Source organism: Ambystoma mexicanum, chromosome 4p (assembly GCF_040938575.1).
Source record: "Ambystoma mexicanum isolate Mex_15411 chromosome 4p, UKY_AmexF1_1, whole genome shotgun sequence".
NCBI lineage: Eukaryota > Metazoa > Chordata > Amphibia > Caudata > Ambystomatidae > Ambystoma > Ambystoma mexicanum.
The window spans coordinates 1,089,277,651-1,089,296,589 of record NC_090927.1 but is presented as its reverse complement, the minus strand read 5'-3'; the positions used below and the strand labels follow the sequence as shown (position 1 = coordinate 1,089,296,589).

At 46.3% G+C, this 18,939-nt stretch overlaps 1 protein-coding gene across 1 annotated transcript in view; it reads right to left on the bottom strand.

Moving 5' to 3' along the window:
* LOC138453641 (pantetheinase-like) overlaps positions 1–18,696 on the bottom strand; it is a 395,191-nt gene extending 376,495 nt beyond the window's left edge. Inside the window, exon 1 of the mRNA XM_069606674.1 lies at positions 18,404–18,696. Coding sequence (XP_069462775.1) covers positions 18,404–18,610 — 207 coding nt within the window. The 5' untranslated portion in view covers positions 18,611–18,696. The remainder of the gene's footprint in view (positions 1–18,403) is intronic.
* Positions 18,697–18,939: the final 243 nt, after the last annotated feature.

Below are 18,939 nucleotides of genomic sequence, written 5' to 3'. Positions count from 1 at the left end.
CAGCTGGAACCTCTGTCCCTGCAAAAGAACCTCAATATAAGAGAGGGGCGAGACGGTGACAAAGGGATATGTGCCCCATGCTCTGAGATTTGGGTGCCTTGAGATGAATTGAGGCAATCAGGTGGTCTCCCTTAAAAAATACAAATCCATGGTCAACCGCCTGAAAATATGTGTGATCAACAAGAACAAATGTGGACGTAGATGCAGCCCAATGGCAAGATGGAACGATCTGGCTCAGTGAGTCCACCAGTGGGTTTTTCATGATGTGGGATGCTGCTAAACACAACAGGTTCTTCCCTATCCAACAAACCAGGGGAAATGGTTCACTTTAAAGGGTATTGAGCTGACTAACCCCTCCCCCCCCCAACCCCAGGCCTTGATGTAGGCCAGGGCAATTGTGTTGTCTATCTTGACAAGAACCAGATCTCCATTCACCTGGGGATCGAAAAATATCAGTGCTATGTGGACCACCTTGAGTTATTTCCAGGTGCAAGTCATCACCAACTCCATATAAAAACACAATCTCTAGATGGTCAAGTTCCCCAGAAATTCTTCCCATCCCAGCCACCTGGAATTCATTGTCAAGACTTTCAGGGGTGAAGGGTTCAGTGAAACCTTATTAACCGGCTGGAAGGAACTAACCAACACCGCAGGTGCTGTATCAGGGCCAGTTTCATGGGAGCCAAGTCCAAGCAGCCCATGGATGTTGGGCCAATGCTGCTGGAGGTGTGGTAAAACGGGATGGATGTGGGCCCAAGGAGTTACAAAGACTGATGTCAACATCAGTCCCATTACTTATAGAAATTGCCTTCTGAGGCCATCAAACAGCTGTTGAGCCTTGTCAACTCTCTGAGGATGAATTGGCTCCCACCCAAAGGGAAGGTGTGCTGTTCCTAGATGGGTAAAGAAGAGAACACCTATGACCTAAAGTTCCTGGGTTAGAGTCAGATGAGATTTCTCTATGTCTAGAGGAAATGCATGCCTTGTTAACACTTTTACACTCTGATGGTCAGCTTCCTGGATGAGCCATTCATCTAGACCGGGTACTGGGGAAGGCTGCTACCCACTGAGCATGTAGCAGACCCACCATGGATGGACAGATTTTTTGTGAAAACCTTGGGGACTGTGCAAAACCTCAGCCAGAGGGAGGAAAATTGGGAAAAGCTGTCCTGAATGGCAAAGCATGGAAATCTGGATTCCCCTAGGTGAATGTTAATGCAAAGGTAGGCATCCTTGAGGTTCACAGAAGCTTATCAATCCCCAGAAGGGATGCAGGAACTGATTCTCTACAAGGATTCCATCTAGAATCTCAACTTCGATATGAAGTAGTTCACAATCTTCAGGTCCATGACCGTCCAGAAAGATACTGATGACTTTTCAACCAATAAGACAATTGAATAACAACATTATTATTGCGTAGGTTCCTCTAAGACAGTGCAACCTAGGCAATGGCCCCCTTCCTCAGGAGACACCTGCCCTCTTCCAATAGGCCAGGGTGTTCTAATTTTCCCAGAGTTCAGAATTGATGATGCAAACTAGTTGGTGTAACCCTTCTTGACGATTTCCAGCACTCAGGGATCCCTAGTGGAGTTGTGCCCTTTTGCTTTCTGGAGAACTGAGCCTTCCTCATACCCGCAGTCCATTAGGGTCACAGCCCAGTCAGTAAAGGGAGGCTTTGGTGGTAGATGAGGCTCGTGTTGAAGGGCAGAAACTATTTCGGTGAACCCTATAGCCTGGCTTTGCCTTTCTCTGTTGGTAGCCAGGCTTAGTTTGCTGGTATGGGAGCCTGCATACCAGCACTAATACCAGGTGGACTCTGCTCTTCCTTTGGGGAGTGCCCACTGACTTGCCTGTTTGTGCACATTGCACACTTTTTCCTCCAGCTCCTTTCCAAAAGATTTAGCTCCCTTTAGGCTGGATGGTTCCTAGGCAAGTGAGTTGGTACAGTTTCACTGTGAAGCACTGCGCCAGGATGCAGTGAGGGCTCTGCCGTTCCTTGAGCAGCTTGCCCTTGTCATCCCTAATCCAGGGGAGACCCTTCTTTGCTGAGTCTGAGCACCTCTGCCTGGCTAACACGCACTGCCAGTCATGCACTTTCTTTGGGGAGTGTCCACTGACTTGCCTGTGTGTGCACATTGCACACTTGTTTTCTCCAGCTCCGTTCCAAAAGATTTAGGTCCCTTGAAATGAAGAGGCAGGACTCCCATCTTGTGTGATGCACCCCTGATCAAATCCTGCACATGGATCTGTCAGTCACCTTACTGCCACTACAGTGCCCATGGTAAGGAAACGTTATTTTCTGGTGCATTCTCTTCACCAACTCCTCCGTGTCCACTCCCTCTTCTATCTTGGTGTGAAGATCCTCAAGGAGCACTTGTGCAGTTTAGCAAGCATATGTTTTGCTCCTCAGTGATAATTGCGTCCCTGTGTAGTTCTTACTTAGGGACAAGTCCACCATTTTATCCACTCAATCAAGGGGCCGCTGCCTCCTCTAAGGTCATACATGGATGACCGGTGAGGCTCGACAAGAGAGCTAACTGCCAGATTTGGGGGCTGGATGGTTCCCAGGCAAGTGAGAAGGATGCAGTCAGGGCTCTGCCATTCCTTGAGCAGCTTGGCCTTGTCATCCCTAATCAAGGGGAGCCTCTTCTTTGCTAAGAATCTGAACTGCCTCACGGTGGGACTGGATTATAAACCTGTTGATGTCTTGTGGTGCTGCATGTGCTGTAAAACATGGGCTAGTACCACCTCTTTGGATTTTACTTCCAAATTATTCTTGTGGGCTCATTATTCGATTTATCAGAAGGACAAAGGGTTGAGGAGGAGGGGTTGCCCTTAGGTTTTTACTACTTACTCCCAGTCTTGCACTTCTCTGCCTTTCTCTCCACCTGTCAATTTTCCCTAAATCTGCTCCTTTTGTCCTTTGTCAGCCCTGGATCCATGTTTCTTTGGCCGTTTTCCAGGAGCAGGAGAGCTGGTAAAGAAGATGGTGAAGAGGGGCTGGGGTCCCTGTGCTTTCTCTTTTATAAGGGCTTTTCCATCTTTACAACAGAACAGAAGCAGCGCTGCCAGGTTCTCGGGTTGAAGCAGTGCTGCCAAGGACGTAGCAACATTTGTATTCACCGGCGGGCATGCACAGCAGGATTACCTAGAGTGCATGGGTTAAGAGCAATGAGACATCATTTTTGCCTTCTGGATGGCATGGAGAAGAATGAAAAGTGCACCTGTAACATATGTTGTATGTATGTATTGGATTTATAAAGTGAGAAAAGGGGACGCAGCCAGGGGGGCTACAAGTAGGGTGCAGGAGTAACAGAGGTCCCGTTATGGTCAGGGGCCAGAGGAAGGGTGCGGGTGGTCTACCAAAAGGGAGAAATAGGGTTGAGCGGAGTGATCAGCTATTGGGGTGATGTTCTTTGGAAGTAGGGTATTCAGATCCTGCTGAAGTGTAGGATGGAAGGGGCCTGCCAGAGTATGGCCCTCATTAGGACCCTGGCGTTAAGGGGTTAACGGCACCGTAAAAGGCTGCAGCGCCGTTAACCCCTTAACGCCTTACTACGAGGTCCCTTTGCGGCTCCCGACCTTAACGGCTGGTCTGGACTAGCCGTTAAAGTAGGGACCCGCAAAAGGTCCTTGATGGCAATTACGGTACCGCAATTTGCGATACCGTCGTAATTGCCGCCTTCCCCATTCCCATTGAGCCCTATGGGGCAAAAATGGGAATGGGGAAGGGCCATGGAGAAAGGGGGAATTACCGCCCCACCAACCTTGGAATGGGGTGGTAATTCCCCCTTTCTCCATGGCGGACTCCGGCATGGACCATGGTGCTAATAGCACCATGGCTTAGCTCCGGAGTCCTAATGAGGGCCTATGAGTTGTGAACAAAGGGCCCGCCTCTATTGCCATACTGACCTGGTGCAGTCCTGCCTCTCTTCACCCCCATGGCTCCCTGACGACACCAAGGAGGCCTGCAGCAGGTCCCCCATTGGTGCCCTGCGATTTCACAGTCTTGAGCCCAGCTACTCCCTTGAGCCACTGGTTAATCACCCCATGGACTCTGCCAGGGGGTGGGACTGGCAGGGGCCTTGACAAATCCCTTAGAATCCTGAAATTTCTGAGGAGATGATCTTGCCTGGCTCCACTGCAGAGACACTGTCTGGAGAACAGTACAAATAATAGGAGGGCTGGTGGTGAGGGCCTACTTCTGTACCTAGATCTGTGGAGCAAAATGGAAAAGAAGTATGTTCAAAGATACTGATGGGAAGAAGGACCAGCTTCATACTGGCAATGGGACAATGAAGAGGAACCTGGGATAATGTTGTGAGGATGGTATGCATGAATGCAAGCTGGTCGGCGGTCACATTTTGAAAGACGGCTGCAGGTGACGCCATTGCACATGAACGTTGAAGTGTGCCACCGTGGACTGTACTTTGAAGGTTTTTCTTGCTGTAGGAGGTACAGCCGTATAAAAATCAGAAGCAGCTCACTGTATATATCTGTACTGCAGATCTCAGTACATTTCCATGAGACCTCGGCACATCAAACAAATGGTACTTGCCGAATTTGGCCAAATCTACCATGCGTTCAATTAAATTTGAACGAATAGGACAATACCAATATTCATATTACAATGCTCATATTTACAATATGAGAGACAGGGAAGTAGTGATTCTATGTCAAGACAAGAGGCTTCATATTATGCATTACAATCTTTACTTCTGAAACCACAGCAGCAAAGAAAACTCACCTGGAAGACAGCACTGCAGAGTCAGCGTCATAGCCGGTCTGGACCCGACATAAGGGCACATGGACTAGTGAAGCAACTACATCCACAGAACGCCCGCACCAACCACGCGCCACTGCACAGAGACGCCGGACAGAGATTTCAACGCACAAAAACCTAAGGTGAGCAATAACCCCAAGGGAGGGGATTTGGACAACAGGGAGGTGGGAGTTCACCCATCACAGAACCAGAATCTTAACCCTCCATTCTCCTGTTATAGGTGCTACCCAACGTCTGGCACATAACCAAGCAGAGAGGTGTGCGGGATAGCGCTTAGACACCCATCCAATATCGTGTGGCGCCCGCGTGGATACCAGGTGAGCGTAACACATGGAGGACAGGTCATGCCCTGCAGGTGACCAATGAGCAGGGACCCTGCTCTATATAAGTCCTTTACTCTAATCCCAACTCCTTTTTCTTTGCTGCTGACGCCACAGCTAAGTCACTCCTTCTTGTGTGCCTTGCATGCTAATCAGTAGTTTGCCTTATTATTGGCCTGAATACAGTGGGCCTCATCACGAGTTGGCCGGTAACGCCGGCACTATTACCGCCGGTGCTATTAGCCTTACCGCCAAACCCCCCTGCGCTATTAGCGCCGGATCACGGGTTTGGCGAAATGGTTAGTGCCCATTCCCCATTGGGCCCATTTGGGAATTCCTCATTCCCCACTGGGCCCAATGGGGAATATTCGCGCTATTAACGGCGGCGGATTTCCCGCCGGCGGTAATAGCGCCGAAAATCGGCAAATTTGCCACAGATTTCCCCCCAGCTCAGAGCTGGGGGGGGAATCCGCCAAGGCCATGATCTGACGGACACTTAAATGCGGCCGTAATAGCGCTACCGCCGCAATTAAGGGCTACCGCCAGACTCGTGATGAGGCCCACTGTGTAGAATGTATAGGTGAAAAATGTTTATGGTATAGAATTCATTTCGTTTTATTTTAGCGACACTCTACTGCTTTGGCAAATTGCTTCTTGGTATTATTGCGGAAGGGTTTGTTGAAACGGCGTGTGTCCGTCGCTTTTTATTAGCCCCTTTGCTTCATAATGTTACCTCTTCCTTTTCCTACAAAGTTTTCGTTATACAGTCCCTACGTGCGCGGGCCTGTCAGAAGCTTTCGCTTCAGACCCGGCATGCGTTGCCGACCACTTCAGTTTGTTTCATGCGGGCCTGCCAGAAGCATTTGCTTCAAGGCCTTAAGCGCGGCGGGGGGCTCTCTCTTTCATTAAAAATACTTATCGGCTTGAGCGGCGACCAGCACTCCCTCCACAGGCACCACATGCTTGGGCGTGTCAAAGCTTTAGCCCCGAAGCAGGGGGGTCTTTACTACGTTATGCGCTGTTCCAGCGTTATCTAAGAACAATGATAATAATATAATAAAAATGAATAAGCACTGAAGTGCGTGTTTTCCATATGTGAGGACTTGTTTTTCTTGTATAGTTTAAAATTGGAATTTTGCCGCCAGTGACCCGCCCACTCCAGACCCCACACGCAACCTGGCAAGACTTTGCTTTAGGTGCTGCGCAAGTGGGGGGTCCTTTTTTCAGTTATTTGGGGGCGACATGTATAGAATACATTTCCCGCACAATTAAAGGGATAGTTCACTCAAAAATTTTATTGGCTAAAAAGATGGCCCATAATCAAAAATATATATAAAAAAATGTTTTAAACAAAGTTCCTATGTAGAGTTTTGAACAAATGAGGCTCAAACTCAAAAATGTCAATCACTAGGAAGCATCCATTTTGTGAAATGGATGAGCCTCCTGTGCTTGTGTTAATTTCTGCCCTTGCGCCACTAATGAAGCAAAAGCCAGCCAGCTGTAATACACAAAAGCTACCAGCAGGTGGCTTTTGCTTCATTATTGCCGGAGAGCAGAGATTAACACAACCTGCTGCTGGTAAGTGCTTTACATTTAATTCTTTTTTGAAAGCACTGCAAAATAAATGCTGCAGTTTTCTTTCTAACTTAGAAAGAAAACCGCAGCATTTATAACGCTGTATTTATGTTTGCTGTGGCTTCAGCTTTGAGTCTCGTGGGGTTCCACGAGCCTGGTCGGGGGAGCCCAGGAGACTCAAAGCTGAAGACACAGCAAACCTAAATACAACGTTGTTGTATTTAAAAATGCAGCGTTTTTCTTTCTATGTTTCCCGGGAGCCCGAGAAACGTAGATAGAAAACCGAAGCATTTAGAAATACGACGACGTTGTATTTCTGACTGCAGCGGCTTTCGCTTTGAGTCTCCTGGACTCCCCCAGGTCGGGGGAGCCCGGGAGACTCAAAGTAAAAGCCGCTGCATTCAGTAATACAACACTGTTGTATTTCTAAATGCCGTAGCATTTAGAAATACAACAGCATTGCATTTCTGACTGCAGCGGATTTCGCTTGGAGTCTCCTGGACATAATTGTTCCAAAAAGGTAAAGTTGAAAGCCAGGTTTCTTGTAATAATATGATATCCTATTTTGCAGTGTGGAATCTTTATTGTTTATCCGATGCTTGAAGCCTCGTGAGTTCCAGCTGACTAGAGACAAGGTACTAAGATTTGCTGGGTCTAGCTAATTCTGAATCTCTGTTGAACCACATTTACAAAGAGTATTATTTGGAATCTGGTGGTTCCCAACTTCCTTCCCCGACAAGGGCCCTTTAGAAGAGTGAGCAGTGGTTTGGCTCTCTGACTGTGTGGGGCCCATTAGGAGAACAAAACCTAGTTCAAAAAGGTGAGATCTAACAGCCCAAATGGTATTAAGCACCACTCTAGAATTCAACCTCAGCGTAACGGACGTTCTTTTCGATATATCCACAAATTCAACCAATTCCAAATCAATTGTTCCTATATCATCTAGGGCTGGAATTTCACTAAAGATTCAAAGTACCGAAGATCGGTTCAGACTGTACTGGGTGCAAGGCAACGGACAACATGATAATGTAAGTGAATATATTGCTGGCCTTTTAATCGGTGGAGTCGTTTTAACGAGATGAGTCGTCCTATTCACAATCTGTTTTGCTTGTTCTTTTTGAGGTTTTGTATCTTCTATCATTTGAGATAGGATTGTTTAATATCAAGATCAGATATAGGGTGGATTATTGAGATTTTAGAATTAGATTCAGCCATTTGTTTCTCTAGTACTTGGGAATAGTCTTTCTCTCGTGAGGAGGGGTTTCGTAAAATAGACTTGGGTTCTTGGATTAAATAAGGCCCGTCAGGTCTGTGATCATTTAGTTTAATTTCTGAGTTCGTAATATCTTTGTCATAGGGACAAAATCTAAGAACTTTTTGGGTAGGGTGAGCAGCCATATAGGCATCGACAGCATGTCGTATTTCACTCCGACGCAGAGCCAGTGTCTCATTGCTTGATCGCTCTAGATCAATGGGAGGGGATATGCACTTTTCTGGAGTCGCTGATACTGCTGCTACCAATTCATCTAGAGGTTGATAAATCTGCACCTTATTCGCACTATTTGCAAGATATGATTGTTTCTTTAGTGACGATTGTAATAAGTATTTTTTTGAGATGGCTTTGGAGGCTGTTACAGCAGCCGATTTTGTTTGAGACACATTTTTAATAAATTGTTTCGATTGTGATGACGAAATTCGTTTGAGATTTTTGACATTCTGTGGCTTTTTCTCCTGGTCAGCTTTTTTCTTATTTCGTTTGCCTTGCAGTTCCGTGTTCTGATCAGAAGGCCCTGAGAACATGGGATAATTTATTTTAGATTTTGTCGTTGGTAGAGTTTGATTCTCAATGGGATTGCCTTTAGGAGTTTGTGTGATAGATAGAGCATTTTCACTTTGTTGTTCAACAATTGGTGTTGTTATTAAGCGAACTGCCGGGGATTCAAGGGTTAATTTGTTACTTTCCCGAGCACCTTCTTGTGTGGATGGTTGAATGTTTTTCACTTTTAGTGAATGTGCAGGCATTTTCGTTTTTTCCAAGGTTCGCGGACCTACTTGGCATGTTTGTTGCCAAGTTAAGATTTTCTCAAGTTGTGTATCTTGGAAAGCTAGTCTAACATTTAAGGTGTCAAACAAGCTTACCAAGGATTGGATCGCGAGAATCATTGCAGTAAGGGCTATTTCTGTTAGCTCCTTTTTTGGAGTTGTTTTTTCCATTACCATGGGTGAGGGGGTTAGAGACTTTTCTAATGAAGGAGTGGAGGGAAGATTTGGAGACGGGTCTTGAGGTTTCGTTCTCAGAGGTGTTGGGGCAGCGAAGGATAGTTCTTTAATGGATTGCGAGATGCTAGAGTTCAAACACACGTCTGGTGACTTAGATAGATTTTCGGGCAGAGTATGTGCTGAAAACTCTGTGGCCTTAGGGTCTAAATCAATGACTACCGGCTCTTCCCGCATGCTCAGACCAGAGGTGTTTATAGATAGAGCAGCTGCGCCAGTTAGAACACTACGAAGGAGAACACTGTCCGTGAGGGATACATTTTCTTTTGCAAAAATTACAGATTCAGATTCGTTGATATTTGATTTCCCCTTTACATTTACCTCCTCAATAACATAGCCATGCTTTACTGAGTCCTGATGGCGTTTGGCTTCCACTGTGGTAGTCGTAGCATGTTCTGACAGATGAATACCCACTAGCCGTGAAGCAGGTAGAGCAGGGTTCATTTCGAAATTTGAATTTTGCTATACGTTGTAATGTCCTGACAAAAGGACCAAATGTCTGTGTTCTTAGGTTCACTTTTCTGAGGGGCGGCCTTTGTCTGGCCGTTTGTTGTTAGCGGAGTGGAGGAGGAGCGAACACGTTTTAAAGGCCGATCCGGGGAGGAAAAAGAAATTCCATTGTTGGTGTTCCTTTGAATTGCTGTGCGCGACGGCATGCCTAACGTCAGTAAGGCAATATTTTGTTTCTTAATAGTGATATCTTAAGGCAATTCGCTCCGCAATGAAATACACGGGCAAGTACCAGAAAGCACTGCTCAGAACCGCAGAAGCGCAACAAGCGCAGCAAAGTGGGCAAGCGGTACTTTCAGGTACTTGCTTTGGTGCGTGCGCTTTCTGGCTTATGTAGCCCCGCCTGCTGGGGATAGGCAGCAAAGCCTGTGAATAGATAAACAAAGGTAAATACTAACTCCTTATAGGTGTTAGAAGAGTTTTAAAGCTGGAGGGGTCTTGTTCACCTTCTGGTAGAGATAGTCCACAAAACTGCAGAAAATATCTGGGTCCCAGCAGAGTAACGCGGCCAAGCGGTACTTTCAGGTACTTGCTTTGGTGCGTGCGCGCGGTGCGCGCGCTTTCTGGCTTATGTAGCCCTGCCTGCTGGGGATAGGCAGCAAAGCCTGTGAATAGATAAACAAAGGTAAATACTAACTCCTTATAGGTGTTAGAAGAGTTTTAAAGCTGGAGGGGTCTTCTTCACCTTCTGGTAGAGATAGTCCACAAAACTGCAAAAACTATCTGGGCAAGCAGAGTAACGCAGCCAAGTGGTACTTTCAGGTACTTGCTTCAGTGCGCGCGTGCGATTTCTGGCTTATGTAGCCCCGCCTACTGGGGATAGGCAGCAAAGCCTTCTGGTACAGATGGTCCACAAAACTGCAGAAAATATCTGGGTCCAAGCAGAGTAACGCGGCCAAGCGGTACTTTCAGGTACTTGCTTCGGTGCGCGCCGTGTTAAGCACATTAAAGTTTTCCTGTTGGCAGATTCCCTTAGCCCGGATAGCTCAGTAGAGCATAAGCCTTTAATCTAAGGGTCCAGGGTTCAGGTCCCTGTTCGGGTGTAACTTCACTTCTTAGGCAAAAATTACTTTGTATTTATTTATTTAATGTACTTCAAAGAAAAGAGAGTGGTTGGAGAAGGAGGTCGTTAACAGACCTATATGGGGGCCTTGCCTTCCTATCCAGCCATCACTCACACCTCAATTCTACACTAGCCTTAGTATTTCATAGACCCATTAATAACATTTCCGTTGGTCACCCTTTCCCATTAAGTGGAAACTCCCTGTAGATACTTTAATATTGCAAACATGTACAGGACAACTCAGTGTGTTCACTTCCCTAAAGCATTTCTCCTCCGTAAAATGGGGTCAGAAGCATAGGTTAGAGGAGTCTCCACAGTTCCAATCTGTTCCTCATTGGCCTGTTTGCTTACAATTTTCCGCTACTGCTCCCACAGTCCCTATTTCTTATAAAGATAATTTGGAGGACTCTATTCACCTTCATAAAGGCGCTAAAGAACTTAGACCCCTTTTTCTTCTTTTCCCTCATCAAAGGGACAGTCCTCGGATGCGGTGTCATCCACTTTCCAGGTAAGCTGGCCCTCACGACATTGATCAAACAGTCCTGGTATCCTTCCTTGCCCAAAAACGGGAAAGACCCCAAGAAGGGGGTAGATGAAGACTGGAAGAGTGGTAACTGTGTGTTGCATCCGATAACTCAGTTTTCTCAACTGGCTAAGAGGGAAGTAACCTCTAATTTCTCTATTGACATTCAAGTGCTGCGGGGCTTGATTTGGAGATGGCTTTGCCTGCTCGGCAACGCCAATGCCTCCATCCTTAAAGAGCGGCGTAGTCCCCCCTCATGTGTCTTTATCCCAATATGGCATTAAACAAGACCATTATTAAAGATCTTTGCGGGGGCAAGGATGGATCAAGGGCAACACATTTGTCTTGGAAGCAAGATAACGTTGTGCAACCCAGGTTCGGATCTTGATTCAGTGTTTAGAAACCGCTTGCTGGTATTAGGGGGGAAAGATCACCAAAATAACATTTTAGAGCCCGCCCCTATAGCCATTCCTCCCAAGGCTCTGCCTGTCCCCGCTAAGGCATCTATCGGTGTGAACAATTTCTCCTCTGCTCGAGGAGTACAAGCCCAGTTTTTTTACCATCAAGGGAGTTTGGAGAATGGGCCAGCAAGACACCTCAGACCTCTGGGGGGGTGGGGTTGCAGTTTGTAGGAAGTTTTTATTTTCAATTTAATATCCCCTTGTCAGTTTTTCCTTGACCCTTCCCATGGGGTCCGGCAAAGCCAGTCAGGCTTTCATACATGCAGAGGTCACAGACCTCATTTTTTGAAGGGATGATGGTCCCAGCATCCCTTCACAGCCTCTCAATTTCTGAGCACGATAATTCTACTCCCAAGCCCCCCTCGACACCCACTTCTCCCCTTTTCAGGTGGATTGCATAATAAAGTTACACCTCAGGGAGGAGCACCTGTTGGTTTCTGTTTTTTCCCTTAGCAGGAGTTCTTCTTCAGGACCAGTGCAGGGCTCGCACTGGGCATTTTGCCTCCCGTCTCTTTGCTTTTTTTTGTCAATTTCCTGGTACTTCACCAGGTTAGCAAAGCCGCTGCTGGCTCACCTCAGGTCCTAAAAGGCCCGGATTATATACTTTTGGCTCAAGACTTCTCCGTTTCTCCAGTCTCCAATGAAGTTAGCAGTGTCCCTTCTACAGTCATGGGGGATGGTTATAAATGCAGGTGTCCAAATTGAAGCCGGCGTAAGGTGTTCAATTTCTGGGCTTCAATATGGACCCCAGGCCTTGCATCCTGATCATCTTCCATCCAAGTTAATCTTCCGACCCTCTCTATCACAGGGCGTAACAAAACCTCAACATCAATCATCCTCGCAAGAGTCTGTCTTTTCGGTTCCCCGAGGGCAGGTGGACACTTCTTTAGTGGTTCAGACACTTAGCTGCCTGCATAGAAGGGTAAACATTGTTTGGTTCTCTCTCTGGAGATCGCTCTGGAATCAGATTCCAGATCAGTGTGCTGGGGGTGCCAGGATAGTTCAGATTTCCTCAGGCGCAAGTTAGTCCTCTTCTGGGAAGCAACTTCATATTAACTGTTTAGTGCTCTGTTTCTTTTGCAGTCTAGAGTCTTTCTCAAGGACCATGGGATTTAGTGTGTCCTTCTTCGGTTGGACTATGTCTCCTCTAGGTGATGCATTAATCATGGGGGGGGGGAATCAGGTCCAAGCACCTAGCACATCTAGCAGGGGTATGTAGTTTCGGTCGGGATCGGGACTTTCTGTTAAAGTGGATTGTCTTCTGGGAGTAAGCGACTCTGTCGCGGATTGGAATTCCAGACATCTCTATGATGGGAGCAACTGGATGTAAGACAGGTTTCTCTTTGCCAAGTTCTGTCTCTTCGGGGTCAGCTTTATGTAAATATCTTCCCTCTTGTACTGATAGCAGAGTCCTTTTTCAATGGCACAGGAAGACGTCAACGCAAGCGTTGCTTGCCGACATCATTTTTTGGCCTTTTCAGGTGGGTTTTCTCCCCTTTCTGGAATTGGCAGTGGATTTGGTTTGTCTTCTTTTTCTCCTCCTGAGGCTTCGGTCTGACTCGTCAGGTCCCTCTCGAGCTGGTCATTAAGGGTCTCTGTCTTTTGTGCCTTGGAAGATTTAGCTCTTCCTGGTGTTTTCAGGGGTTTCACAGGAATATTTCTGTGTCATCAGGGTTTCCTGAGAAGACTCTTCTATGTCAGGATACTATTTAGCATGTAACCGCTGGGTCACATGTGTGTGGCTCAAATCTTCCATCCCGCTTCTGCCTCCAGAAGACGTAATGCATTTCTGGTGTAATTGGTTTAGAAAGGCTTACTGGTATAAAGGGGTTAAATATGACTAGGACCATCTTTTTGTAATTAAGGGTGAGCCTCGAGGTAGGCACTTCTGGGAATACAGGGCCCTCAGGTCCATTTGCATTAAGGTCCCACCTAAAGCTAGGGTTTTGTCCTATGGGATGTTAATATGGTGTCCCATTTCTCCCGCTCATGGCCTTCTAATGAAGATTTGTCTTTCCAACATCTGTTTTCCAGGGTAGCCATTTAGTTATGCCTTGTTTTCTAATAAGACTTTTTCTGTTATCAAAACATTGGATGTGGCCAACAAGCATTCACCCCTCAGGGAGTAACTTTCTTCATCTCCAGGAGAACTAAGTGTTTAACTTCTTACTATTATTATCGAGGTTTGCCAGAAGATGGTATGAAATTTAGTGTTTGAAATGTTTTGAGTTGAAGACAGAGGGCCTCATTACACAGATGGCGGTAAGGGTTTACCGGTACCGGTAAATCCTTACCGCCTTACTACGAGGTCCCTTTGCGGGTTGGGGAATTTAATGCCTGCTTTTTGCAGGCATTAAAAACCAACCCGCAAAGGGACCAGGGAGCTAATTACGGTACCGCAATTTGCGGTACCGTAATTAGCGCCTTCCCCATTCCCATAGAGCCCTATGGGGCAAAAATGGGAATGGGGAAGGGCAAATTACCGCCCCGCCAACCTTGGAATAGGGCGGTAATTCCCCTTTCCACCAAGGCGGTGCCGGTATTTTACCGGCATGAACCATGACGCTAATAGCGCCATGGTTCACCGCCATCCGTGTAATGAGGCCCAGAGGAGCTTAGTACTCCTAATGCCTCTCAGATGCTTTTACTACAGGAAGACCTTTTGACTGGTGTCCCTGCCCCCCTTTTTACCAAGTGGATTTAGTGGGTTATGAGGGATACTGGAGGTGACAAATCTTCCTAGGTACTTTGCAGTTAAGACTGCTATGCCATCTAGGACAGTTCCTGGGGGGCTTAGCCTAGAGAGAAATATTGAAGGCAGCTGATTGCTCAAAATGAAAACATTTAAAACATTTTTCTCTTTTTATTGTATTGTCACTATTGTATCGATCATGTTGCAATTAATATGATTCAAGGGCTTCAAACATGCATAATATGAAGCCTCCTGTCTTGACATAGAATGGCTAATCCCCCTCACCATCATCAGAAGGGCGTTTAGATTCTATTAAAGACAAGGAGGCAAGTATTATCCCACCCACCCAGTTGTTTCTTGTTCTTACAGCTTCGGGCTGAGATGTTTTGTTCAGGAATGTTTTGCCACAGTGTGGAGAGTGGGTGATCCTGGAACTTCACTGGATCCTGTCTCTATGATATATCATCTGGTCTCTGCAGTGGACGTCTGATTGAAGACAGCTACAAAAAGAGGAGTTGGGATTAGAGTAAAGGACTTATATAGAGGAGGGTCCCTGCTCATTGGTCACCTGCAGGGCATGATCTGTCCTCCATGTTGGATTGGGGAGTCCCCCCTTACATTGTTATTGAACTCTATTTAGTTCTGTCAATGAAACTTTTTTGTTTGTAAAAGTTTTTTTTTCTTTGCTGCTGTGGTTTCAGAAGTAAAGATTGTGATGCATAATACTCGCCTCCTTATCTTTAATGTAATCTAACCCCCCTTCTCACGAAAGTGAGGGGAATTAGCCATTGGCTGAGAATCACAAAATCACTGAATCTCAGAGATTTGAACACTGATCTTCGGATTCGAAAGTCACAAGACCTTTATCTCTGACTCGGGTGGCTAACTGTCCCTTACAATGAGGTACTGCGCCAATGCAATGCGCTGTGACCCGCATAAATCATGTCCGGGATGGGGAAAGAGCCGACTTTTCTGCCATGGGATCAGATTCAAGTGCAGGGAAGCCGAACGGCTATCTCGCCCCTTCTATTCCCCCCTTACCCCCCTGGGAATGACAGTACTCCCTTAAGAGAGAGTAGAGAGGTGCGAACGGTGGGTGATTAATAAGAAATGCGAGGCGTGCATAATGTTGCACTGTGTGTGAAATAAGATGCAAGATTATAACAAGCAGATGGCCTGATATTGCATTTTCGTTCACTGTGGGGGATCACTTTACAAACCCCCGGAGTGCAAAGGTAAGGCGTGAAAACAAAGATGCAGATTGAGGTGGAGCAGGGCAATGGAGCTGAGTTTACATTTTTCATCATGCATTCCTACACCTCTGCCTTCAAAGGGCACGCAGTTTTATAACCGCGTGAGATATTCAAGCGGGCGTAAAAGGAATGTTTCAGCACCTGCTAAAGGAGGCCGGTTCCATAGAGATCCATTGTAAATGCTGCCTGCAAAACATAATTTGCAGGCAGCATTTACAATTTTTACAAAACAGAGTAAAAACAGACAGTAAATGCAATTTCGCCTGTTTTTATTACTCCTTACTTTTGCACTCTGTTTTTATAAAAGTTGAAAAAGATATGCAGGTGAGCCAACAGCCCATAGGTGCCAACATTGGGGGTCGACTGTATGCAATTAGAATGTTTTGATAATATAACGGACTGTGTCTTTTTGCATCAATAATGCAGTTTTAAACCCCCAATTAAATTTATTTAGGCCTGCATTATTTTGTATGCAGATACTGTAATGTTCCAGTGAGGATGGGGTGGGGGAATAAAGATATGACCATGACTTTTTTGCTCAACCCGTTTCTAGAACGATGTTATACATCATCAGGTCTGTTTATTATTTGATTTGTATACTGTTCACGCATTTCCATAAAACTAATTATTAAAGCCTTTGAAGCCCAAACCTTAACAAATATGTACACGAAATAAAGCTGTGAAGATATGTGGTCAAGTAATTAATTCGCAGATTAGGCCCACATCCTGCTTTCACCTTGAAACCTAAGTGGGTATTTATTCTCTGTGAGGTTTTATTTCTAAACCCCTGGATCAGGAAAAGGTGGAGGTAAACGGGATGGCAATGCTTACTGCCACCTTAACATTAGAGGGTATTTTGGTGGATTATCAAGGTGGATAGATAAGGTCGAAGTGGCCATACCGATCCACCTCAGAAATTCGGCAGCATTACTGGCAGCATGAGATTTCTATGGAAACCGCCCGCAATTACCACTCCTAAATGCAGTTGTTATCCATAGGAATCCATTTTGAATGCCTGACTCGATTAACGGTTGCCCAGACATTTACGATTTCCCTCAATCATACCGCAAAAGAAAAAAGTGTTAAACCTGTTAACGCCGGGATCCATGCTTTTCTTTTACACACAAATCAATCGGGAACGATGAAAACCTCATGGATGGGCACTTTTTGCACTTGAGTGCAAACAGAGGCGTTGTTCCTTCTGTGCAATTAAAGACTTCATTAAAAATGACCACCGCAAACGTTTTCTGACAAAAATGAGACACCATGGAAGCGATACCGTATTAAAAAAGCATGACTCGTTGTTTACTAGACTGTGGAGTTCTCCATATGGATTATAATAGCGACCCTGCATATCGAAACCACAAATGTAGTCGCCCCTTGGCTTTCTCGTGGCAACTTATTTTAATGTCACTAGCTATGATGCCCTAGAGCAGTGGTCTTCAACATTTGGCTCCCCAGATGTTTTGGACTACAGCTCCCATCACCCCTCAGCTTCTATGTTAAAGGTGAGGGATCATGGGAGTCGTAGTCCAAAACACTCGCAGTGCCACAGATTGCAGACCCCCTGGCCTAGAGTATCAAAGACCGATGACACGCCTTGTCATGTCCCCTTCTGTGTAGTGTCACTGCTGATGTCAATACTTATGCAAGTTAAGGGAGCCTGCCTCTGTTTTGCCTACAGGGCCTCAGAAATCGCAGGGCAGCCAGTGGAAGCCAATCTAACAGGTCAGTGCCCTGTATGCCTATAAACCCTACAGTGTTGCTACGATTGCTGTACGTGTTGTTAAAATGCCTTTTGCCACTAATCTTACCAAAAAAGTGGATACATGGACAAAAGAGTGGCGCGAATGATGTCATAGGAACCATGCGCAGCACAGACTGCGTGGCATGGGCCTTTCCATCTAAAGCGCCTAGCTCTCAACCTCTCGTGTCCACGGGGTGGTTGGAAACACCATAATTTATTTGGGGGTGGGTGAGCTGAGATCCAAGTGAAACATGCTTGAGTGGAGGGTGGGGCTTGGCAGTAGAGAGAGCTAAATACATGGCGCGTGACACCAGCCAAAAGTGTGTGAGGTGAAAGTGTCCTGCAGAAACATTTTGTAAAGTTGGGCACCCCATCTATGGCGGATGTATTATCCCCAGATCTTCGCTTCACAGAGCCCAGCTAGCACTGAACGCAGTCTGTGGATTTTTGAGGGGCTGTAGACCCGGGTCTTCTGGTTGTAGCCCCAGATAGAAGCTCAGGCGCTACAGCCATAAGGCTAGCAAGCCCCGAGTCCCAACACTAGCTTAGCCCCGGATCCTTTCCAGACATAGAAACACACGTAACCATGCCCATTTCATGTTGAGGCCGGCGAGCTGAAAATGTCAACAAAGGGTACGTATGGGCCACAGAGAGAATAGTTCTGCGACTATGGGGCCAGATTACAGAAACTGTGCACCGGTGCAAGTGCAAAGTGGTACGTTATTAGTGCTATTGCTCTATTTCTAAAAACACTGGGACATATTAGAAAACCATTGCACCATGGCAAGTGGAGTTTGACATGGTATAAGCACTAGCGCAAACGTTTTCCTAGTGCTAATATTAGCACTGTAAATGTATCTTTTTTGCACTAATGCGATTTTTGCACTGCTGCTTTATACCATGCCAAACTGCACTTGTCATGGTGCAATGGTTTTCTAATATGTCGAGTGTTTTTAGAAATAAGGCAACGTTTTCCCTCTTGCCAATACCCGGCAATTTTGCACTGGCATCAGGTGCAAAATTTCTGTAATCTGGCCCCTGGTGTTCAATCGCAAAACAGGGCTACAGTCACCAACACTGGATTTTCCCCAAGAACCAGAAAACCAAAACAAAAAGTTACACTCCTTTTTTAAAGGGAAATCAACATTTTTCATGAGAATTTCTCCAAAACCGAAGTGCTTGCGGCAGATAAACATTACCGCTTTTGACGCTCTTGTGATGGCCGATTCCAAAATATCCATATTCTTGTTCATCAGCTCCAAAGCCTGGCCGACAGTAGCAGGGGCGTCGCTGGCATTGCGCACAACCGGCACGTGCTCATACACGGCGGCCAGGTAGTGGTCCACGGTGCGTCCGTTACAGACGGAGAGAAGGAGCACGCAGCTGAGGGCGCGAAAGGCAGCCATGACTGGAACTCAGCGTCTCCAAAACTAGAGTGCCAGCCTGGGGAGCGTGGCCGCTTTAACCGAGTGAACTACACAGGCCTTGGTTAAGAAGGGCGCTGCTTGCGAAACTTTGGAAAGTTTTGTCTGGAACGTCGCTCTTCCCCACCTTACGTAACGGTGTGTACTCTGGCAGGGCGCCCTTTCCGGGAATGAAAGGTAGGTCAGAAAAGGCTATAGGGTGTTTATGGGTTGCAGCCACCGTGCTTATGTAAAAAAAAAAAACCTCTTGACCTGATTTCCCAAATTGATGGCGTAGCTAATGTTTCACATGCACACAGGGGCGGGGCCAG